Source organism: Protopterus annectens, chromosome 3.part1, assembly GCF_019279795.1.
Source record: "Protopterus annectens isolate FY-2018-M chromosome 3.part1, PAN1.0, whole genome shotgun sequence".
Taxonomy (NCBI): Eukaryota; Metazoa; Chordata; order Ceratodontiformes; family Protopteridae; genus Protopterus; species Protopterus annectens.
In genome coordinates this window covers 1,454,703,821-1,454,729,750 of record NC_056732.1, presented here as the reverse complement: position 1 = coordinate 1,454,729,750, position 25,930 = coordinate 1,454,703,821, and the positions used below count along the sequence as shown (strand labels likewise).

Here is a 25,930-nt window from a genome sequence, read left to right as displayed (position 1 = left end):
CAAGCCCACCTGCACCCCCCACACCCCCTGCTCTTTAAATATGCCAACTCCGAAACCACACTATAGTGTGGAAAGGGAATATTTCCCTTTACTGCACTGTAGTGCACTCTTGGGGTTGGTATATTTAAAGAGCGGTGGGCCCCCTGCTTGCAACAGTTAGTTTACTGTTGCATCTTTTATTTATTTTTTTGTCGTGTTCGAAGTTTTGAAACTTCGAACAAACAAGTTTGATATTGTCGTGTTCAAAGTTTCAAAACTCCGATCATGTAATAGGAACCCAAATTACAGCACATCGTCAGCTACTGGTAATAATGTGACCTAACATTGTATAGTTAGTGTTTTCTCATGTCATCTATCAGTTCAAAATTTTTAGTTTGTCTTTATCTGTGCAATATTTTATTTGTGAGTATGCATATTTAACTTTCAAAGTGTATTATCTAATTTTAATTTTTTTAAGTAAAAAATACATTATTCAACTACAACAGCTTGCAGATGGTGATTTATTTATTGGTATACAAGTAGATTACTACCTGCTGCAATCTACAGTTTGAAAAGTGGCTGTTTTAGCTACAGCTACCAAACAATTATATTGCGGGACACTTATTTTAAAATAAGAGTGAGCATTAATTGTATTTTTGTTGTGCTAGACTGGACTAGCTGTTGACAGCAACATAACATAAGTAAAACATCCAAGGCCAACTTTGAGAGAAAAATCGCTAAGTACACTGAAGATAACCACAAAGCCTTCTTCAGCCATGTTAGAAACCTGGGCGGAAACCCTCAGATATGCTCAGAGTTAGTTCACAACAACAAAAAATACACTGAACCCACAGATATTGCCAACATTCTGGCTGACAGGTTCAGTGCAAATTTCTCCCCTCCCTCACCCCCAAAAGAAGAAATACTTATCCCAGCTGAATGTAATCTCCCTGTCATCTCAGATGTCCAAGTGAGAACCGCCCTCAACAAAGCTAAAAACACAGCATCAATGGGACCTGACAGTATCCTGGGTTGCGTGCTACGTGAACTCCAAGAGGAGCTAAACCCGCACATAAAAATGCTATTTAACCTTAGCCTTACTACAGGATATGTACCTGAACACTGGCGTACAGCAACAGTGGTCCCACTCCACAAAGGGTACCTCTACAGACCCTGGGAACTACCGCCCCATAAGCTTAACCAGCCTGGTCTGCAAAGCTATGGAAAGAATCATTATGGAACTCATAAACAGAGACATAGGGACCTACAGACACTTGACACCACCCAGTTCGGCTTTGTAAAGGGCAGATCCTGCCTTTTGAGCGTGGTTGACTTTTTGAAACAGTCACTAGAGCCATTGATGAGGGCAAAGCAGTCCATACAGCCTACCTGGACTTGGCTAAGGCCTTGACACAATACCCCACTCAGGCATCATAGATAAACTCACCAGCTTAAACGTAAACCCTTATGTCACTAGATGGGTTGCAAACTGGCTAAAGGACAGAACCCATAAAGTTAAAATCGCTGGAGCAATGTCAGACTCAAAGCCAGTCACAAGTGGTGTCCCACAGGGATCTGTCCTGGGACCCCTCTTGTTCGACATTTATTTCTCAGATGTTAAAGCAAACATGGGAGGGTTGACTGCAAACTAGGCGCCATAGTCGATACACCAGCGGACACATACATCCTACAAAAAGGTCTCACAGAAACGGACAACTGGTGCCGGAGTCACGGCCTTAAACTAAATGCCAAAAATGTATAGTCATCCCCTTTGGGAAAAACAAAGTACCCACAAATTATCACATAGACAGCAACCCACTGAGTATGGAAAAAGTAATCAGAGACCTAGGGACCCAAGTAGACAGCGACCTCTCATTTGACACCCACGTTGCCAAAGTGGTTAGAAAAACATTCTACCTTGCACACCTCATCATGAAGGGATTCACATCCAGATCCAAGGATGTCATTGTACCCCTATACTCCTCCCTCATCAGACCCATGATTGAGTACAATGCCCATTTGGTATGTACCTCACCCGGCATTTGCAACAGCTGGAGAGACCACAAAAGTACCTCACCAAGAGGATCAAGGGTCCAACATATGTCTTATTCTGCCAGACTAAAGAAACTCCAGCTCTATTCAGTAGCATACCGCCTGCTCAGAGGTGATCTCTGCCTGACGTACAAGGCCATGTCCAATCAGGATCTGATGGACATGCTCCACCTCAAAAAATCCAAATCCATCAGGACCACGAGAGCTAAAGACTTAAACCTTGGCACAAGTATGAATAAGACATGCTGGAGGGATAGATTCATAACCCAGAGGCTTCCCATGCTTTGGAACAAGATCCCAGTTCATGTTAGGCAGAGCCCCTCACTGACACTCTTCAAGAGAAATCTTGATGAGTGGATGGGAGATCGTAAGTTTACCCCAGGGGTCACATCTGTGTCACTGCTAGACAGGGGCACAGTAAACTAATTCTATTATATAAGGGGGCCTTCATTGTGTCACTACTAGACAGAGGCACAGTATTCTAAATCTATTCTGTGCATTTTTGTGCATTTTTGTATCATTTCATGGGGTGGCGAAAGCCACATCAATATGGCTAGGCTTACAAATGCCCCAGGGCAGAAGCCTAGTACTAAACTATGAAACTATGAAAAGGGTGCACTGGCATAAGAAGGCTATCATTAGCTCCTCCAGGGGATGTGGCAGAATTAAAGATGTTAAGATTTGCACTGGGTGTGACTAGGATGGACAGGATTAGGAATCAGTATGATGATGATATATATATATATATATATATATATATATATATATATATATATATATATGTGTGTGTGTGTGTGTGTGTGTGTGTGTGTGTGTGTGCAGGTTTTCTCTAGAGTGTCTGGTTTCCTCCCATACCCCAAAAATATACTGACAGTATACAGGCAACACTTAATGTTCCCTAGGTGTGTGTGCAAGTATGCTTGCATATCTGCAAGTGTATAAATAAGTTCATAGGTTCATAGCTGTGTACTAGGCCATTGGCCCTGGAGCCTTTACAAGCCTAGCCCATAGAAGTGCCCTGGCATCATGTCGCCATTAGTTCTCGGTGCCTCTTATCAAGTAGAGCCACAGGAGTGATCCCTGGGGTGAACTTTCTATTTCCCATCCACTCATCAAGATTTCTCTTGAAAAGGGCCAAGAAGTGAGGTGCTCTGCTTGACATGTATGGGAAGTCTATTCCAGAGCATGGGCAGTCTCTGGGTTATAAACCTGTCCCTCCAGCATGTTCTGTAATTTGTGGTAATGAGGTTGAGGTCCCTGGAGCATGTTGTGCGGAGGGATTGGGATTTCTTTAGGTGTAACATTTCTAACAGGGCTGGGTCAGACATGGCTTTGTAAGTCAAGCAGAGATCACCTCTAAGTAGACAATATCACACAGAGAATAGCTGGAGTTTTTTGAGTCTGTCCATGTAGGGCATGTGTTTGAGGCCTAGGATCCTCTTCGTGAGGTACTTTTGTGGCCTTTCCAGCTGTTGCAGGTGTTTAGTGAGGTACATGTCAAATGGGGCATTATACTTGCTGATTGGTCTAATGAGGAAGAGTAGAGAGATGATGACAGCTTTATTTCTGGATGTAAAACCCTTGGTAATGAGATGTGCCATAGAGAAGGATTTTCTGACCACAGTGGCAATGTGGTGGTCGAAGGAGAGGTTGCTGTCAACTTGTGTCCCCAGATCTACCGTCTCTTATAACACCTTCAGTGTTCAGTGGGCTACCATCAATGTGGTAATTAGTGGGAACTGAGTTTTTTCCAAAGGGAATGACGACCCATTTTGGGCATTAAGCTTAAGGCCATGGTTTCAATACCAGTTGTTGGTCTCAGTGAGGCCTTTCTGTAGGATGTCTACATCACTTGGGGATAGATTTGGTTCCTAAATGCTGCATCCCTTACATAGGTCCCCTCAAAATATCTGTAGTGTGATCATATTTATTCTCACTAGGGCTAATATGAAATTATCAGCCATTGGATCGGTAAGACCAATCAGGAAATGTTAATTCAAGCACCAGAATGGAAACTGGCTAAGCTTAAAATGTCCTCCAACTGAACCTATGTTGTGGTAGTAAACAGCTTTAAAAAAATTGCCCTTTTTAGATAATGAAGTACCCCTGTCACTGCCCCAGTTTCCAACATCTTCCGGCCCCTCTGTTGCACACATTGATAAGGTTTATTCGTGTTTAAAGTGATGTCACCTTATTTGGATTACAAATTCCTATAGAACTATAAACAAGTTATTTACATTTAGAATGTTAACTAAAATTATTTGCTAACTACTGTTAAGAGACACTGCTGACTGAATAACTGCCAAAAATAATTTGTTACAGGCCAGGCCTTTGGACATTTTACAAGTGGTGGACTACTCTGTCTTAAGGTGTGACCGCTGAGCAATGGACAGTATTTTCTTCACATTTGCAGTTTACAGTGGATATTTTGTATTGAGAGCTCCTATCTGGAATTCATTGCCTATTAGCCGACTTTAAATGCTGAAAGCACATAAAAGTCAGGGGTAGAGAGATTACAGGAGTTCCTATTACGTTATCGAACTTCAACAAGTTCGAACCCTATATGGTCAAAACCATATAGTCGAATACAGAAAAAAAAATAAAAGATGCAACAGTAAACTAACTGTTGCAAGCAGGGGGGGCAAGCCCACCTGCACCCCCCACACCCCCTGCTCTTTAAATATACCAACTCCGAAACCACACTATAGTGTGGAAAGGGAATATTTCCCTTTACTGCACTGTAGTGCACACTTGGGGTTGGTATATTTAAAGAGCGGTGGGTGTGGGAGCTGCAGGGGGGCTTGCCCCCCTGCTTGCAACAGTTAGTTTACTGTTGCATCTTTTATTTATTTTTTGTCGTGTTCGAAGTTTTGAAACTTCGAACAAACAAGTTTGATATTGTCGTGTTCAAAGTTTCAAAACTCTGATCATGTAATAGGAACCCAAATTACAGCACATCGTCAGCTACTGGTAATAATGTGACCTAACATTGTACAGTTAGTGTTTTCTCATGTCATCTATCAGTTCAAAATTTTTAGTTTGTCTTTATCTGTGCAATATTTTATTTGTGAGTATGCATATTTAACTTTCAAAGTGTATTATCTAATTTTAATTTTTTTAAGTAAAAAATACATTATTCAACTACAACAGCTTGCAGATGGTGATTTATTTATTGGTATACAAGTAGATTACTACCTGCTGCAATCTACAGTTTGAAAAGTGGCTGTTTTAGCTACAGCTACCAAACAATTATATTGCGGGACACTTATTTTAAAATAAGAGTGAGCATTAATTGTATTTTTGTTGTGCTAGACTGGACTAGCTGTTGACAGCAACATAACATAAGTAAAACATCCAAGGCCAACTTTGAGAGAAAAATCGCTAAGGACACTGAAGATAACCACAAAGCCTTCTTCAGCTATGTTAGAAACCTGGGCGGAAACCCTCAGATATGCTCAGAGTTAGTTCACAACAACAAAAAATACACTGAACCCACAGATATTGCCAACATTCTGGCTGACAGGTTCAGTGCAAATTTCTCCCCTCCCTCACCCCCAAAAGAAGAAATACTTATCCCAGCTGAATGTAATCTCCCTGTCATCTCAGATGTCCAAGTGAGAACCGCCCTCAACAAAGCTAAAAACACAGCATCAATGGGACCTGACAGTATCCTGGGTTGCGTGCTATGTGAACTCCAAGAGGAGCTAAACCCGCACATAAAAATGCTATTTAACCTTAGCCTTACTACAGGATATGTACCTGAACACTGGCGTACAGCAACAGTGGTCCCACTCCACAAAGGGGGTACCTCTACAGACCCTGGGAACTACCGCCCCATAAGCTTAACCAGCCTGGTCTGCAAAGCTATGGAAAGAATCATTATGGAACTCATAAACAGAGACATAGGGGACCTACAGACACTTGACCCCACCCAGTTCGGCTTTGTAAAGGGCAGATCCTGCCTTTTGAACGTGGTTGACTTTTTTGAAACAGTCACTAGAGCCATTGATGAGGGCAAAGCAGTCCATACAGCCTACCTGGACTTGGCTAAGGCCTTCGACACAATACCCCACTCAGGCATCATAGATAAACTCACCAGCTTAAACGTAAACCCTTATGTCACTAGATGGGTTGCAAACTGGCTAAAGGACAGAATCCATAAAGTTAAAATCGCTGGAGCAATGTCAGACTCAAAGCCAGTCACAAGTGGTGTCCCACAGGGATCTGTCCTGGGACCCCTCTTGTTCGGCATTTATTTCTCAGATGTTAAAGCAAACATGGGAGGGTTGTGGCTGACAAAGTTCGCAGATGACTGCAAACTAGGCGCCATAGTCGATACACCAGCGGACACATACATCCTACAAAAAGGTCTCACAGAAACGGACAACTGGTGCCGGAGTCACGGCCTTAAACTAAATGCCAAAAAATGTATAGTCATCCCCTTTGGGAAAAACAAAGTACCCACAAATTATCACATAGACAGCAACCCACTGAGTATGGAAAAAGTAATCAGAGACCTAGGGACCCAAGTCGACAGCGACCTCTCATTTGACACCCACGTTGCCAAAGTGGTTAGAAAAACATTCTACCTTGCACACCTCATCATGAAGGGATTCACATCCAGATCCAAGGATGTCATTGTACCCCTATACTCCTCCCTCATCAGACCCATGATTGAGTACAATGCCCCATTTGGTATGTACCTCACCCGGCATTTGCAACAGCTGGAGAGACCACAAAAGTACCTCACCAACAGGATCAAGGGTCTCCAACATATGTCTTATTCTGCCAGACTAAAGAAACTCCAGCTCTATTCAGTAGCATACCACCTGCTCAGAGGTGATCTCTGCCTGACGTACAAGGCCATGTCCAATCAGGATCTGATGGACATGCTCCACCTCAAAAAATCCAAATCCATCAGGACCACGAGAGCTAAAGACTTAAACCTTGGCACAAGTATGAATAAGACATGCTGGAGGGATAGATTCATAACCCAGAGGCTTCCCATGCTTTGGAACAAGATCCCAGTTCATGTTAGGCAGAGCCCCTCACTGACTCTCTTCAAGAGAAATCTTGATGAGTGGATGGGAGATCGTAAGTTTACCCCAGGGGTCACATCTGTGTCACTGCTAGACAGGGGCACAGTAAACTAATTCTATTATATAAGGGGGCCTTCATTGTGTCACTACTAGACAGAGGCACAGTATTCTAAATCTATTCTGTGCATTTTTGTGCATTTTTGTATCATTTCATGGGGTGGCGAAAGCCACATCAATATGGCTAGGCTTACAAATGCCCCAGGGCAGAAGCCTAGTACTAAACTATGAAACTATGAAAAGGGTGCACTGGCATAAGAAGGATATCATTAGCTCCTCCAGGGGATGTGGCAGAATTAAAGATGTTAAGATTTGCACTGGGTGTGACTAGGATGGACAGGATTAGGAATCAGTATGATGATGATGATATATATATATATATATATATATATATATATATATATATATGTGTGTGTGTGTGTGTGTGTGTGTGTGTGTGTGTGTGTGCAGGTTTTCTCTAGAGTGTCTGGTTTCCTCCCATACCCCAAAAATATACTGACAGTATACAGGCAACACTTAATGTTCCCTAGGTGTGTGTGCAAGTATGCTTGCATATGTGCAAGTGTATAAATAAGTTCATAGGTTCATAGCTGTGTACTAGGCCATTGGCCCTGGAGCCTTTACAAGCCTAGCCCATAGAAGTGCCCTGGCATCATGTCGCCATTAGTTCTCGGTGCCTCTTATCAAGTAGAGCCACAGGAGTGATCCCTGGGGTGAACTTTCTATTTCCCATCCACTCATCAAGATTTCTCTTGAAAAGGGCCAAGAAGTGAGGTGCTCTGCTTGACATGTATGGGAAGTCTATTCCAGAGCATGGGCAGTCTCTGGGTTATAAACCTGTCCCTCCAGCATGTTCTGTTGTTTGTGGTAATGAGGTTGAGGTCCCTGGAGCATGTTGTGCGGAGGGATTGGGATTTCTTTAGGTGTAACATTTCTAACAGGGCTGGGTCAGACATGGCTTTGTAAGTCAAGCAGAGATCACCTCTAAGTAGACAATATCACACAGAGAATAGCTGGAGTTTTTTGAGTCTGTCCATGTAGGGCATGTGTTTGAGGCCTAGGATCCTCTTCGTGAGGTACTTTTGTGGCCTTTCCAGCTGTTGCAGGTGTTTAGTGAGGTACATGTCAAATGGGGCATTATACTTGCTGATTGGTCTAATGAGGGAAGAGTAGAGAGAGATGATGACAGCTTTATTTCTGGATGTAAAACCCTTGGTAATGAGATGTGCCATAGAGAAGGATTTTCTGACCACAGTGGCAATGTGGTGGTCGAAGGAGAGGTTGCTGTCAACTTGTGTCCCCAGATCTACCGTCTCTTATAACACCTTCAGTGTTCAGTGGGCTACCATCAATGTGGTAATTAGTGGGAACTGAGTTTTTTCCAAAGGGAATGACGACCCATTTTTGGGCATTAAGCTTAAGGCCATGGTTTCAATACCAGTTGTTGGTCTCAGTGAGGCCTTTCTGTAGGATGTCTACATCACTTGGGGAGTTAATAATGGCTCCCAGCTTGCAATTGTCGGTGAACTTGGTCAGCCAGAGTCCCTCCATGTTGGCCTGGATTTCTGAGAAGTAAATGCCAAATAGGAGAGGACCAGGGCCAATCCCTGTAGGACTCAACTCATGACTGGATGGCAGTCTGACTTGGAGTCTGCTACTTTCACACTGTGGGTTCTATCTGTGAGCCAGTTTGCAACCCACCTAGTGATATAGGGGTTGATGCCCAGTTTGGTAAGTCTATCAATAATTCCTGAGTGGGGAATGGTATCAAAGGCCTTGGCCAGATCGAGGCAAGCTGTATTAGCTGCCTTGCCCTCATCCACAGGTCTGGTGACTGACTCAAAGAAGTCAACGAGGTTGAGCAAGCATAATCAACCCTTCACAAAACCAAAGTGTGTGGGATCCAGAGTTTGGAGATTCCCTATATCCTTGTTAATTAGGTACACGATGATGAGCTCCATTTCTTACATGTCAGACTCGTCAGGCTAATGGGGTGATAATTCCCAGGGTCTGTAGTCGCTCCCCCTTTATGGAGAGAGGTGATTGTAACAGTGCCCCATTCTGTAGGGACAAAGCCTGAGGTGAGGCTGTAATTGAACAGGGCACACAGGTGTGGTGCAAGTTCACTTTGTAGTTCATGTAGAACACAGCCAGGGATATTGTTGAGTCCCATGGAAGCTGTATTATTGGCCTTGGACAATGCAGCTTTAACCTGTGCTGCAGTAATGCTGGGTGCCTGGCATTCTTCTGGTATTGTGATTGGTCCTTTAGGGGGGGGGGGGGAGAGGGGTAAAGTTGGCACTGAATCTGTCGGCCAGTATGTTGGCAATATCTGTTTGCTCAGTATAGGAGGTACCATTGTGCAGTAACTCAGAGCAAATCTGGGTATTGCCATGGAGATTCTTGATATAACTTTAGAAGGCTTTGTGGTTGTTTTTAGTGTCTTCCACAATTCTGCCTTCATAGCTAGCTTTAGAGGTTTTGATGAGGGATCTCAACTTTTTGTTGAGGCTAATAAGGGAGTTTTTCCAGTCTTGGAACTTCACCTTTTTCTACAACAGTTTCTTCCTTCTGTTGTAGAGTTTATTAATGCAGGAGACCACCAGATTGGTTTCCTTTTTTTGCAGGAGAGCGTCTTGGTTCTGTTGGGTATGGCTAGTTCCATGCATTTATGTATGTGTTCGTACAGTGCACTGGTGTATGATTTGGTGGTCATGCCCCTATTTTCCATTTGTATGGGTGCCGTGAAGTTATATGTAACTGTTTGTGCGCCCTGGAATGGGCTAGCATCCCATCCATATCTGATCATTGCTTTGTGAAACTTAATTACTGGGATATGTTTTAGATAAGTGAGTAAAGAACAATGAGTGGAACTATTATTATGATTTATTTTTAAATACTGTCTGTTGAGTAAATTTTTAACAATATGCTATTGGAAGCAACTTGTATTATGAATGGGATTTCTATAAATTTCGGCCAGTGGACTTTTTATAAATATTGATGCTATTGTGCAAGCCACATTTGTGATTAGAACACCTAAAAGTGAAACAGTATTATTCCAGTCAACTTCTAAATAACATTTTTCCACTACTGATCACACATTCAACAAAACTTACTGTAAACTAGAATGCACAATACGTTTTACTTATTTGTACTTCTTATCTTATATAATTAAATAGTAACCCAACAGGTGAAATTATCCAAGTAGGTATTCTTTCTTTAATTCTTTCTTTATTTCATTATTTATTCACCCTCTTTTGTATTTTTCTGACTTACAAAAATGTAAAGCTCTCCATTGAAGATATTTGTAAAGGAACCCCTGTCTTGCAGGATAATGGAATGCAGCCGAAGTTGGGAATCTTTCCATTTTAGAGGTCTAAAGGTGGCATTTTTGTTGTCTATGCCTTCTTTGTGGCAGGAGTTAGAACACATGCCAGCAATCAAGCTGCACAAAACAGCAATCAGATGTGAATGGGATGCCAGTCCATCACAGGGCACACACACATACATGGTCGCACTCACACCTTTGTTATTTTGGAGTTATGTGAAGATAACCTCTGACATGCACTCATTTGATTCCCTATTGCTCATAAAGCAGACCAGAAAAAAATCAACATTTCTAGATATGGTATTCTCTCAGAAAAGAGTGAATTATTCTCATCTGGTGGAGAAGGAAGCAACTGCTATATCTGGAGGAGTTTATGTATGAGTCGTAGAAAGTGGGAAAATGAGATTGAAAAACAGGTTGAGGCAACACCTACAGCACTGTGGGTGCTAAAATGATTTCTAGGGATGAAACAGAAGCTCGGTTCCCAGTAAAAAGCTGTAGGTTTACTGATATATATATATATATATATATATATATATATATATATATATATATATATATATATATAAAATAAACCAACAACGACCCAAAGGAATATATTGAAAAACAGTAATCAAAAGGCAGCGTAGGATACCAGTATATTCACGGTATAGAATCCACAAAAGTCCAATAAATAATTCGAACTGTATTTAATAACAAACAATAAAACGAGAACAACGTAAGCGCTTTCACGAGTACACAGCTCGCTTCATCAGACGTAAAATGCATTAAACCAAGCTGTCTTATAAATACTCTAACACTCTAATCATCTATACAATTAACCACATAATTAATTAATTAGCAGTATATGCTCTCATTTAAAGGAACCATGAATAAAAACAGTATTTAAAAACACATAGTTTAAAATACATAAACTAAATCACTATCTCAAAGATCTAGCATTCAATATGGGTTTAATTGAAACTGTCTCATTGAGACCATTTCCTCGGTGGGCACCCATTCGTAAAATCCATTTTAACTCAATGCTTTCTGTAGTATTGACAGTGTCACCCTTACGTAAACTCAAGGGTACTACATGTAAAATCTGAAATAAAAAGTAATGTGATGGTCCCTCACTTAATACATGTCGGGCTATAGCATTATACGTTTCCCCTCTTCTAATATTGTATATATGGTCACGTATTCTTTCACGTAAGGATCTATTAGTTTTGCCAATGTAGTAACAAAAACAGGTGGTGCAATGGGCAATATAAACTAAATTTCTAGTATTGCAATTACCCCCTGTCTTAAGTTGCCACAAAACCATGGTATCTGGATGTCTAAAGTACCTGGATTCGTCTACATACTGACATTGTGGACAATTCCCACATTTCTTGGTACCCCAGTTCAGTTCATGTATGGTTGCAGAAGGCTGCATAGATAAATTAGGATAACACAAACGTTGTTTCAAGTTTTTACAGTTTTGATACACAAATCTCGGTACATTCCCTACAAGATCCTTAGTGGCATCATCAACTAATAGTATGTTCCAGTGATCACTTAAAATCTGTTCAATTCTAACAATATTACTACCATAGGGTACAACAATGGATAGGGGCTGATTGTTAAAGTGCCTATTACTATTGGCTACTCTATGTTCATTGTGACCAGAACTAAAAAATGGTTTAGCTCTTGTATGTCTCAATGTTACTAATTGATCACTAACTTCCATAAATTCTCTGTCAGAGTATCCTCTATTTAAAAAACCTTGCTTCAATACATCCATCTCTGCCATGTATACATTATCATCGCAACATATCCGGGATACTCTCATGGCTTGCCCCTTGATAATATTGCTAAAAAGCACTGGGTTATGCATGCTGCTACGATGTAAATAAGCAGCACGCTGACAAGGTTTCTTGTATAGTTTAGTTTTCACTATACCATCTTCAACATATATATTTACATCTAAAAAATCTATTGCTTGTTTTGAATACTTGACAGAAAATTTCAGAAATTCACTAGTCTGATTAACATATTCTGTCAGATTCACATTATTTGAGTCAGCATCCTTACAGACAAGGAACAGATCATCTACAAATCGCCTATAAAATAGGAGATTTGGATGAAAAATAAGATGATTCTGCTCCCATGCCACCATGATCAGGTTGGCATAGCTGTTGGCACAACTTGTGCCCATTGCTATGCCTTTAACCTGTTTAAAATACCTAGAGTTAAATACAAATACATTGTTGTCTAAAACAATTTCTAAAAGAAAGCATAAAAACTCTGCTTTCTTAACATCCATCTTATTATCAGCAACTAATAAATGTTGTAATTGTTGCAGCCCAACTTGGTTAGGAATACAAGTAAAAAGCGACTCAACATCCATAGTAATGAATGTTAAATCTGAAACTGTAGTTCTACTCTGTATAAATGGATATAAGTCCTGCAGAAATTGTTCCGTGTCCTTTAGAATATAATTATACCTAGATAAAACCTGTTTCAACTCATGCTCTAAATAAACAGATATAGCCTCTGTAGCCCAACCTGCCCCTGCTACTATAGGTCTAAATTTGGGCTTAGTTGGATTTTTGTGAATTTTGGGCAGGCCATGTAGCCTAGGTATTAGGGGGTGTTCGGTACTGAAATAATTAAATAAATCTCTAGTAATGGTTCCACTAGACAAACAATCCATTAAAGCTGTATGAATATGAAAAATTAACTGATCTATATCATTAGAGGTGATTTCACAGTAAGCATCAGTACTCAACATTTCAAACATAGTATCTAAATAATACATTGAGTCTAAAACAACCGTAGGCCCACCCTTATCAGATGGTCTATCTAGGTATAGTTATATTCTAAAGGATACGGAACAATTTCTGCAGGATTTATATCCCGGATATGTTGCGATGATAATGTATATATGGCAGAGATGGATGTATTGAAGCAAGGCTTTTTAAATAGAGGATACTCTGACAGAGAATTTATGGAAGTTAGTGATCAATTAGTAACATTGAGACATACAAGAGCTAAACCATTTTTTAGTTCGGGTCAAAATGAACATAAAGTAGTTAATAGTAATAGGCACCTCAATAACCAGCACCTATCCATTGTTGTACCCTATGGCAGTAATATTGGTAGAATTGAACAGATTGTAAGTGATCACTGGAACATATTATTAGTTGATGATGCCACTAAGGACCTTGTAGGGAATGTACCGAGATTTGTGTATCAAAACTGTAAAAACCTAAAACAACGTTTGTGTTATCCCAATTTATCTATGCAGCCTTCTGCAACTATACATGAACTGAACTGGGGTACTAAGAAATGTGGGAATTGTCCACAATGTCAGTATGTTGACGAATCCAGGTACTTTAGACACCCAGATACTATGGTTTTGTGGCAACTTAAGACAGGGGGTAATTGCAACACTAGAAATTTAGTTTATATTGCCCATTGCACCACCTGTTTTTGTTACTACATTGGCAAAACTAATAGATCCTTACGTGAAAGAATACGTGACCATATATACAATATTAGGAGAGGGGAAACATATAATGCCATAGCCCGACATGTATTAAGCGAAGGACCATCACACTATTTTCTATTTCAGATTTTACATGTAGTACCCTTGAGTTTACGTAAGGGTGACACTGTCAATACTACAGAAAGTATTGAGTTAAAATGGATTTTACGACTGGGTGCCCACCGAGGAAACGGTCTCAATGAGACAGTTTCAATTAAACCTATATTGAATGCTAGATCTTTGAGATAGTGATTTAGTTTATGTATTTTAAACTATGTGTTTTTAAAATTGTTTTTATTCATGGTTCCTTTAAATGAGAGCATATACTGCTAATTGATTAATTATGTGGTTAATTGTATAGATGATTAGAGTGTTAGAGTATTTATAAGACAGCTTGGTTTAATGCATTTTACGTCTGATGAAGCGAGCTGTGTACTCGTGAAAGCGCTTACGTTGTTTTTGTTTTATTGTTTGCTATTAAATACAGTTCGAATTATTTATTGGACTTTTGTGGATTCTATACCGTGAATATACTGGTATCCTACGCTGCCTTTTGATTACTGTTTTTCAATATATATATATATATATATATATATATATGTTTATCCCCATCATTAACTACAGTCATAAGTATGACGGAAAGAACCAAACCACAGAGACAAGCAGCATAAATGAGAGAGGTGTGTCATTGTCAAAGGAAACTGGAAATCCAGGAAAGGAGTTAATATGTTGCTCTTTAGTGGTAACAGAAGTCAACTAAAGAGTTTATTATGCCTTACCATAGCAAGCTCTGGAAGCTGTTCTGGGCACACTCACAATATCTGAGCACAACCTATTAAAACAGAAATAGGGCATGCTGGAGGGAGTACATCTATCATTGAGAGTGGAATGCTTAAAGATCCTCTATGGTAAGCTGGTATCTGTGGCTACGGCAAGGGAAGTCTGATCTTACCAATTTAGTCTGTAACTGATGTGACTCTCACTATTAAAAGCATAAGAAAAGTGAATAAAAAGTGTGAAATTAATACTATCATCCAAAATAAAACAGCAAAGGAAAAAAAATCAAGTGTTTTTAACAAGTTTAATGTAAAATTGTGATACATTCTGAAAAATTGATAAACAGAGTATGTGGCAAGAACAATACAAAGCGAATGGTAACGTATGCACAGAAATGACAATATAATAACAAATAATTCATGCATTATTGTTTTTCCAAAACATAGATTCTGTATCACCATCAACATTAATAATCAGACTGAAAAAATACAATGTTGAACAACATAAACTTTACCTTGCCATGAGTTACTTCTGGGACGCCCATTTTCACAGATGTCAGAAATATGTTTTGCATCTGGAATTCTTTCACTCCATGAATGTGACAGTCCATTTGATCTGAAAAAAGAAGAAGAACAGCATGTTTTGATACTTTCTCTTTCATTCAGCATTAAGTTTATCATATTAAATCTGCAGCATTCGCATTTGAAAGGTAATTTACTGTGTAAGCAACCACACAAACGTTGAGTGGTACTTCAAGACTTCTGAATGAAAAGAGTAAAGCAGACACTTATCAGTGTCCACATTTCAAACCACATGGTTCTTTATCAGAGGAAATCTATAGCTATGAGCCAGTATCACAATGTCTGCCAATGACATGTTGTAGAATTCTGTGGGAAGAGAATATATCCCACAGACAGGCAGACAGACAGACCAGATCTGTCTCAAAGGCAAGTGTGGCCATGGGTGCAGCCAGGTATATGCCTTGCACACTACATCATGTGCTTTAAAAATATGTTTTGTGCAAGGAGATATGCCATAACTTATTTTTTAAAACATATTGTATATTTACCCTGGTTTAAGATGATGAATTTTATAGGGAGTTACTAGGCATGCAGTCCAGGAGGCCATTAAGGAACCTATCCTAAATTACCAGTTGTCCTAAATCACTGTCTGGTTAACTGAAATGCACAAGTTCACACAGTAGGCAAATGAGGGCTCAGAGAATCAAACTCGGTACTGCAGGAAGTAGCTCATTAACAGCTTATGGTTTTATCTTATGTGCTAACTGCCAGGCCATTTTGCTTAATGACTTTTTATCACGGAATGCCTGGTTCTCTAAAAGGATTTTATTAGGGCTTTTTATTTAAGACTTACTATTTTTGAACTGCAGGGGGCTACACTTCTGGGGGAAGGGGATGCATTCCGGAGAATGGTGTATAGTTCCAAAAGTCCTGTCTATGCCCATGACTATAGCACACTTACTCTGAAATACGTCTTGTAGTACATGTACATTTAAACTTAAGAGTTTTTTCCCCTACAGCCTGATGACCTTTAATACTAATGACCAAACAGGTTTAGTTTTTAGTATTATACGAAATGTTATGTTAGCATTTTTAAAAGATGCAACCAATACTATTAAGCAAGCACTGAGTTAGCAGGCTACAAAGACTAACATTTAACTTTTTTTTGCAACAATCATCATGACAAACAGATGAGCCTTTTATAACAGCTCTGCATTAATATCTGAAAAACAACATATTCCTTTAGATATTTTTGCACTCACACACCCTTTGAGTTCACGATGGGTTTAAACTCTTAACAGAGAACACAAAGTTAGTGTTTCCTTACTAGCAGAAAGTATGGGTAAATTAAAAGACATAATGACAATGTCGATCCTGCTGCAAGTTTTCTGATTGGCACAGTTACAAGAATTACAAACTTTTAATTATTTTGGATATTAAAAAACTGAAAAGGATAACAGAAGGATGGATTTTGTATCAATCTTTTTAGGCTTTAATTATAACAAATGTAATCAGTTAACTGAGGCACCTATTACTGAGAAGCATAAGTATCCTTGAACGGAAATAAAAGAAATACAAACTCTATCGCTTTGGTGGGAAAGGGAACCCCTGTCAAGTCTGTCTATGGTACCAGTATACTAGAGAGTACAAACCAAGCCTAGGAAGTACGGAGGAATCCTTTATTGCATTTGTGTTGTAAACTCTAATTCTAATGAAGGTCTGTGTTAACGTTCAAATTATGCACGTGAAGTTGTAAACTAAGATGTTTGATTTCTCTTACGGGCAAAACTGTAAAATGCATTTCATGAGACAAAAATGAAAGATAAAACAGAAAATAGCTAATTTATTTTTGACTTTCCATTCAAACAAGGACAGATTGCAACAAAAAGATACACAAGTTAATATTTCTCTTGAAAACCATTGTGAGAGGAAGTAGTTTATCCTTTACTTACAGATATCACTGACTCCTAACTATTTTGCCTCATTCTTTGTCATACGACTGTTTTAGGAGTATTCCATTCCTTTTCCTCAGTTAATGTATAAAGGATTAGGTCTGGGTCTTGATCATAACCCGGATAGTATATGTTTGAGACATGGATGTCAAGAAAATTCACCTAGAGAGTGAAGCCTGAGAAGTGAATCCTGACATCCATTCCAAGAATACATAACTTCTAGTGTAATGATTGGAAATACCCAATAATAATTATTTTCAGTGCATGAAGCTTTTACCTATGCCACTAGATTATAAAAGTTAGAGAAAAAAATCATAATAAAAACTAGTGTAGTGGCACTAAGTGTTTTATAGATTGGAAAGTAATATCACACTAACTTCTATCCCACTGAGAACATCCATCCAAGAAGTGCATCAGAAAGCTGGTAAACCTTCGTTCAGACCACATCAGAACAGTTTAAGTTAGTTTAATTTCCTTCCTGCTATTCTTCTGATATGGCTGCTGAACACTGTTAAGTGTAGGACTAGTACTTGAACCTTCCTGTAGAAAGGTGCTTAACATGTCCATCTTTTCACTGATGTTGGAGCATAATCTTGGTACTCCATGTACTACATATAAATTATTTCTTCTAAGTATTGTTCAATGCCTCTCCCTTTAAAGTTCAGTTTCTGCTCTCTTTTACATCCTTAATGTCTCATTTTATGTACATCTCATAAGTTGTGCTGCAGAAATTAGTTTAAACGTTTTCAGTGCTGTACTTCTGTGATGCATTTGTCCAACGATGACCTGCTTCTCTGATATTCAGCTAACGATCAGGCATTAAAGCAATCAGTACGGGCACACACTTTGAAATCACACAGACATTGATTTCCTGTGGAAACAGAGACTGTCTTCCTTAGTAACTTGTGCTTTGGGAAATTAATACTCTAGGAACATCGTCTTTGCCATCTGTAGATATAGCAGAAAGGAACATACACTGCTATATAAAACTGCTACAAACTGTACTGTGCTGGAGGTACCTCTGTGATGTGCTGTTTCCATGTGTGTGTGTGTGTCTGTGTGTATGTGTGTGTTTGAGCACATGCACATGTGCATTTGTGTCTATTTGTGTTTGTCTTTGAGGCATACAAAACATCGACAAAGGATGTTACAAATCACAAATGACTGTCAGTACTACTGCCTAGTCAGCCAACGCCCTAGATGTTGGGCAGCTTAGGCATAAACTTTTGAAGGTCATTTGCTCTATTAGATGTTGTATAAAAATAGATCAGTCACTAATTCATAGTTCCTATTTCCAGCATAAAATACCTAGAAAGCTCTTACGTACTTAAGAGTATACCCCTGCTCATATGATTTACCTCTAGAACACAGACAAGGCTTGAATACTGCTGGTTAAAACTGCAGATTCACAGCATTTGTACTGTGATAGTTATTAATATTTTTGGATGAGAGGTACATATAATACAGGATTTAGACAAGGATAACATGCTGTCATTATAATGGAATCTATCCACTTGTGCTTTTATGATGCATAGTTAGTAATGTTCTTGTATTTTTTTTCTTTATAGTCCCTAACCTTTTTGCTGCACCTTGTACTTTGTCCATTGAAGCAAGGCTTAGAGTTCTGACAACAGTAATGTGTACATCCGTGCATACCATCCCCGAGTATAGGGTTATGTGATAATCAGTAAGCAGAGCATTGCATGATCCTCCTCAATGTACAAGACAGAATTTCCTCTTTCCACTGAGATAGAAAAGGCAATGTGTGACAATTCACTCTAATGTCTCCCATAACACAGGTCCAGCTGCTAATAATTTCCAGCTAAATGGGCCATAGGCAGGAGTGCATCCCTCTAAACCATGAAGTCAGCAAAAATAACCTACTTTTTGTCATCCTCAATTAAGAGCAATTTTTCTTACAGGACATTACAGAAATTGAGAGAAGAGAAGAGATGAACAGCAAAGTAAAAGTAAAGACTGAAAACTGATGAAAGACTATGTTATAGACAATGGATGTCATGACACAGAATTAAATAAAAGTGGTTAAAAGAACATATTTTTGGCACAACACATTAGAAGAGAAAGTGGTTTCTGCACTTTTTATACTTCTGTGTAAATTAGGTTGTAACTCTTTTTGATTCTGACCACTACAATGGGAAATATGAATACCTGATTCTCCATGAAGGTTCTACCTGTGCTAGTGTTTGCTCACTTGTTCAACAAGAATTCTGAATGCCAATGGCAGGATTAAAGTAGACAGATACTGATGATATATAATGTGATGTAAGGGGATGCTGGAGGGGTATCAATACACATAGTGAAAAATGTCAGATTGAGAAAAAGGTAATAAAAAGCCACTTTCTTTCCTGTATTTTCATAGTAATAACTCGTACTAGAAAAATGGAAACATATCCTGTCAAAAAGTTAACTTTAATACCCTGTAAATGTGTGGTATTTTTCAAAACACACCTTCTATGGTATGGAATTTTGGAGGATGTACCAAGTGGCATTTAAAAACTGGCAAGAAAAAGGAAAAAAACTCACCACATCAAAATGTGGACATATGCTATCTGTTTAATTTGGGGAAGTGGAAAGTGAGGAGAAGGACCTCATCAAAAACATCTTTCAAACTGGAACAAAGCTGCAAGGGTACACAAAACTGGAACTAACTATGGAGTCAATATTCAAGACAGAAATAAGAAAAGGGAATCGGTTATGTAGAAACAGAATCAGAAGTCTGGTCTGCTTATTTGGAAGAAACCTGTGATAAAATGTCAAAGAAGCCATGTTCATAGGTTCGTACTAGACTAACTGCCCTTGCAAGCCATTTTAAGCCTAGCCAATTATCCTTTGTGAGACTCAAACCTTGCACCTTGTGTTTGTAAAGCAAAGGCCTTAACCATTAGGCCACCCTCCCAACCCTGTTTCAAGAGATTAACAGATTAAGGGAAATACATACATGAAAAATTCTGTTCTGGCAAACAAATTCTGAGTTGTAATGATGCTGATATATATGAAAGAGGCAACAGCTCAATAATTTACTGACAATTGTAAATAAAAGTATCAGTAAGTTTTAACTTGATCAAACTCATGCTCTGAACTAATCAGACCCATTACATACCTAAGGAATTGGATCTAGTTTATTGATCAAGTGTGGCAGTTCATTTGTAATTTTGTCATGCAAGCATTTTGAGAAGTGACACCTTTCCAGTACCAGAAAGGTCACTTTTACAGAGAAATATGATTTTTCTACAGACATATGGATAACTTAAAACAGATATATTATGAACATAATACTGCATTCCCAGCTCCAAACATAAATGATGGCCTTCCCATTAAAGAAACTGAATGTAATACAATCTAGAGTACTGAAACCCTGACATGCCTGTGCAGGTTTGGATCTGGTGTATATGATATGGTATAGGAGACAGTATATGAATGACCCATTAAAATTCCTTTGGAAATGTTTCAGAGATCTGTATGTGCACATTCATGTACAAACTATGTCTAAGCTTACTATTCAACACCTATACATTCATAGGTAAGTACAAGTCAATCTGTCTAAAGACTATTACACAAGCCTAGCCAAAAGTTCCCTCCAGCCTCAAGAAGGGCAAAATAAGATAGACTGGGGGACAATTTGAGACTGCCTAGCCAATTATCTAGGTTTACCTTGAAGGTGGCAAAGGTTCTACTCTGCTTGACATGTAGTGGAATTTGTTTCAGAGGTGAGGGATACAGTGGGATATAAAACTATCTTACTATCTCTTATTTATTTGTTGATGAAAGTTTAGTCCCTTTAACCAGGTATATGAGGAATCATGCATTCTGTAAAGGAATAGGACAGTGATGGCGAACCTTTTGGGTTTGGCGTGTCAAAATTTTGGAAAATGCCTAACTTGACACTGCTTGCATGTGTCCCCCTCCCAATAAATCAATAAATAAATAAATAAAACCACACCACTCTCAATACATCAGGGATAAATCTCAACAGAATCAGGGACAAATCTAGAAATGAGAGACATGGACAGTTTTAAACTACTTGTACTATTAATTTGAGACACCGAGAAAATGAACATGAATATACATTTTCTGAAGTAAAATTAGTCTATAAATCTAATTAATGTCATTATTAAGTGTAAAAAGTTGCCAGTTTTAGGTGGGATTAAGAGGGACAGCTGAGAGGAGCGCAAAACAACACACTCCTAGAAATGCAGACCACTTGCCCTTTGCAGAAGTGTAACCACGAAGAGAAAACAATGTCAGCAATCTCAGCACTGTCCTTTGCTGACTCTATTGAGAAAGTATACTGAAATAGTCTTTGACATTGATAACTTCCTTACCTCTACAATAGTGTTGTTGAACTGGCTCCTGGCACAAAATAATTCAATGCACTTCACACAAGCAACAAATGTAAAAGCAGTTTCTTTGGTAAATCGGGTGTTGGTGAACGCTGGTGTGGCACCCAAAATGTTGTGACACGTTTGACATAGGTTCGCCATCACTGGAAGAGGAAGTCTAAAAGGATTAGATCTTGGCCTGAGAAGCTAGACACACAACTTCATGCAGGAGTCTATAACAGACAAAGTACAGAGATGGGGGTGGGGGGCTGGCTGCCAGTCTGCCCTTATAATTAAGATTTTTGAGGCCATTGATATTTTTAGTTATGAATCTCGGAGCTCCCTCAAGCTGATTGATATGTTGAGACAAATACATACCAAACAGTGTATTATATTCTATACTGAGTCTGAAGAAATATCTATAAAGGGGAATTAAGACTTCAACGGAGGTAGTGAAGAAGCTTTTGGAAATTAGGTGAGTCAGACAGTAGGCTTTTCAAACTCCTGTGCAGATATGATGAATCAGCTACAGTGCTTAGGTCCCTTATGACAGTGTCTGATTGAAGTGCTATGTTACCTATATGGTATTTGAAAATGTTTTATTTACCAAAAAGTACAATATTACATTTTTTACATTTAATTTGAGATCGTTATCCTTGCACCAATTGTTAACATGATCTATCCTATGATGGCGCAAATGTGAGTCAATGGATGATCGAATAACAACACCCAGTTCATAGTCATCTGCAAACTTAGATAACCATAGGCCGGGAGTGTTGGTCTGAAGGTCTGAGAAATAGATGCCAAATAGGACAGGGCACAAAACGTAGCTCTGTGGTACCCCACTGATAACTTTTCTGATTTCAAAAGTGTCATCTGCTACTCTAACTACACGGGTTCTGTGAGACAACCATCCACCACACAACATAAAGGTTTACATTCAGATTTAGAAGCCTGTCAATAATGCCTACATAGGGAATAGTGTCAACACCTTGGCCATGTCCAGATATGCTGTATATACTGCATAACCACTATTCATTACTTTGGTTACTTTTTCAAAGAAATCAATGAGGTTAAAGAGACAGGACATTCCTTTGACAAAACCAAAAGTGATGAGTGTCCAGGGTTAAGAGATTTTTAGTGTCTAGGTTAAGGAGTTGTAAGATAAAACACTTCATTGTTTTACATACGAGACTAATGAGACTAAATGGTCTGTAGTTACCAGAGTTGCTGGTCGGGCCACCCTTGAGTAACTGCATTAGAATGGCTGTTTTCCAAGCTTCAGGAATGTAAACAGTGAAGATGCTTCGATTAAAGGAGGTTAAGTATGAGTTCATATAAGCTACATTTGGCACTGATAATCTGGAAACCTGGTATATTAGCAAGGCCCATAGCTGGTGTGTTCTTAGCTTTTGATATGGCTAAGAGAACCTGGTCCATAGTAATTACAGGGGATGGTTGGAACTGTGGAATAGCTATAACTGTGGGTGGAGTAAAATCTGCACTAAATTTTTCCATTTAGGATATTAACCATATTCTCTGAGTCAGAGTTGGCAGTATTATTGTGGACTAGCTCCAAACATTGTCGGACATTAGTTGTTAACTTTTTCACATATAACCAATGAAAAGATAACGTTAGAATCAGGCAGTCACCAGCCAAATGTTGTTAAACAATATTTTATTAAGCGCTTCCGTCCTATTATTAGGGCTTCATCAGAATAATATAATATTACTCTAGCCTTCACAGTTCTATATAAAGAAATAATGTAGGGGACACCCGCCTACATATCCTCATTCATTAATTATCCAATAAATACTTAAAGAGACCTTCCTGTGTTACACATGAAATATACAAAATATAATAAATTTAAAAAACATAACATTTTAACATAAAGCTTTACATTTTAAAGCAGAAAGAACAATCCCTTATATCGGGGTTGGAAGGGTGGTCTAATGGTTAAGGTGTTTGCATTGCAAACACAAGGTGCAGGGTTTGAATCTCACAAGGGACAATTGGCTAGGCTTAAAATGGCTCGCAAGGGCAGTTAGCTTAGTACTAACCTATGAACCTATAAATGAATAATATTTAAAACCTCTTACTACTAAGCAGTCATTAAATTACAATTTCAAAGCATTAAGTTCCAACAGTGGATGAATAAATAAAAAGTTATTTAGGCCTGGGATATTGTTAGCATTTAACGTAAATTGCCACAAAAGAATGTTTGCAAACAATGTGCTTATATTTTGGAGGCCGACACAACTGTTTTACAAAATGGAAAAACTTCCAGGATTTATTTTTATGGAGGAAACTGTCAAAGTAAGGGATTAGTCTATTTGCCAAAGTGCTCGACCTGTTTGGCATTTTATGTCGGCAAAACTGAAAGAAGCCTGAGTGAAAGGATTTACAAGCACTTGTATGACATAAAAAATAGGGATGATAATAACACATTATACAAACATTTTACATGCTGTGTATAGTTTGACAAGTTTCAGTTTTCTATACTAGAAAAGATTTTTTTCCAACCCTTGGAGAGATGAATGGCAAATAAAATTAGAACATAAAGAACTTTTGTGGCAACTTAGGTTAAATGCTAACAATCCAGGCCTAAACGACTTGTAATTAAGCCATCCACTGTTGAAATATAATGCTTTGAAATTGTAATTTAATAACTGCTTATTTGTAAGAGATTTTATGTGTTATTAAGTTATGTAAGGGATTGTTCTTTCTACTTTAAAATGTAAAGCTTTATAGAGAATATGTTAAAATGTTATGTTTTTTAAATTTCTTATATTTTGCATATTTCATGTGTAACACAGATAGGTCTCTAAATATTTATTTGATAATTAATGAATTAGAATATGTAGGTGGGTCTTAAATACATTATTATTTTATATAGAACTGTGAAGGCTAGAGTGAGATTATTATATTATTCTGATGAAGTCCTAACAGGATGAAAGCACTTAATAAAATATTATTGTTTGACAACATTTGGCTGGTGACCTCCTGAGTCTAATGTTATCTCTTCATTGGTTATTGGTCTTGTTTGGTAACTTTCTGACATAGTTAAAGATTTAACAGCAAAGAAAAATATGGTAGCAGTTGTACGAAGTATAGCTCCAGACCACAAAAAAATAAACCAATAACTTTAATGTTCAGTAAGCGCTTTCACCACTATCCGTGGCTTCTTCAGACCATATACAAATATAAAAACACACACAAAGAGGTTTATAAAGCTGTCCCTGTATACCTCATTAACATGAAAGTCTATATCATTTTAAACTGCAGCTTTATTTACACTGTTAGAAGTAGCAGGAATGTAGAGAAGGCTAGATCTAGATTTGTTATTGTAATAATTTTTAAGTAACAGCATATATCTGAAGCAAAGCAGATAACATAGAGCAATATAATTCTAGCAAAGAATATATAATGAACAGAGACTTTCAGTATCATTGTTGTTTAAATAATGATGCTTAGCATAATACATTGCATCTGACATGCTGCTGATAGAAGCAATGTTCTGAAATGTTTCCAAATATTAAATGCTTGTAGATGCATATGAATGCTTTTACTCTTGAAATAGACTTTTAATGTGCTATAAGAACTGTATTTTAAAAGTAATACTATGTAATGTAGATGAATGTACTGATGCTTTTAAAAGAGGGTGTGTCTATAGTAGCTTGACTGACTGGGAGTGGTCTTTCAGGTTAATGAGGTATACAGGGACAGCTTTATAAACCTCTTTGTGTGTGTTTTTATATTTGTATATGGTCTGAAGAAGCCATGGACAGTGGTGAAAGCGCTTACCGAATATTAAAGTTCTTGATTTATTTTATGTGGTCTGGAGCTATACTTCGTACAACTGCTACCATATTTTTCTTTGCTGCTACCTTTACTTGTTTGGTGGTACAGTTTACGTTTACCAGCTGGTTGTTTGCCTGTTTCTTGTTTAAAGAAAGATTTATCGTTATTTTTGGTTTCAATGGCTATTTTGAGTTCAAACTCAGCTTTAAGAATTCTAATAGGTTCATAGGTTCGAGGTTTGTGGTCTGCACTGTTGTGGCAGAACAGGTAGCTTACATCCAATGATTCCCTTAAGCTCTTTCCTTGTTTAAGCAAGCTCTTAAGGTAGGTCGAATGAGACCTCTTATAAAGCATTAAGCAGTTTCTTTCTCTTGTTATGTAATTAATTTATATGGATATTCTACCACAGGTTTTTTTTTTAATGTCTCATTATATTTGGTGCAGATATGGACTGCCATATCAATACAAGTATTTAACTGGGAATAAAAGTCAGAGCCATAGATAGGCTGCTTTAGCAACGGGACCTTTCAAAGGAGGATTACAGCAGAATTTATTAAGTTCAGCAAGTAAAT

General features: G+C 38.3%; 1 protein-coding gene across 1 annotated transcript in view; it reads right to left on the bottom strand.

Annotated features, from left to right (window-relative positions):
* ADAM22 (ADAM metallopeptidase domain 22) overlaps positions 1-25,930 on the bottom strand; it is a 2,281,988-nt gene that overhangs the window by 172,608 nt on the left and 2,083,450 nt on the right. The window contains exon 28 of the mRNA XM_044066314.1: positions 15,258-15,358. Coding sequence (XP_043922249.1) covers positions 15,258-15,358 — 101 coding nt within the window. The remainder of the gene's footprint in view (positions 1-15,257; positions 15,359-25,930) is intronic.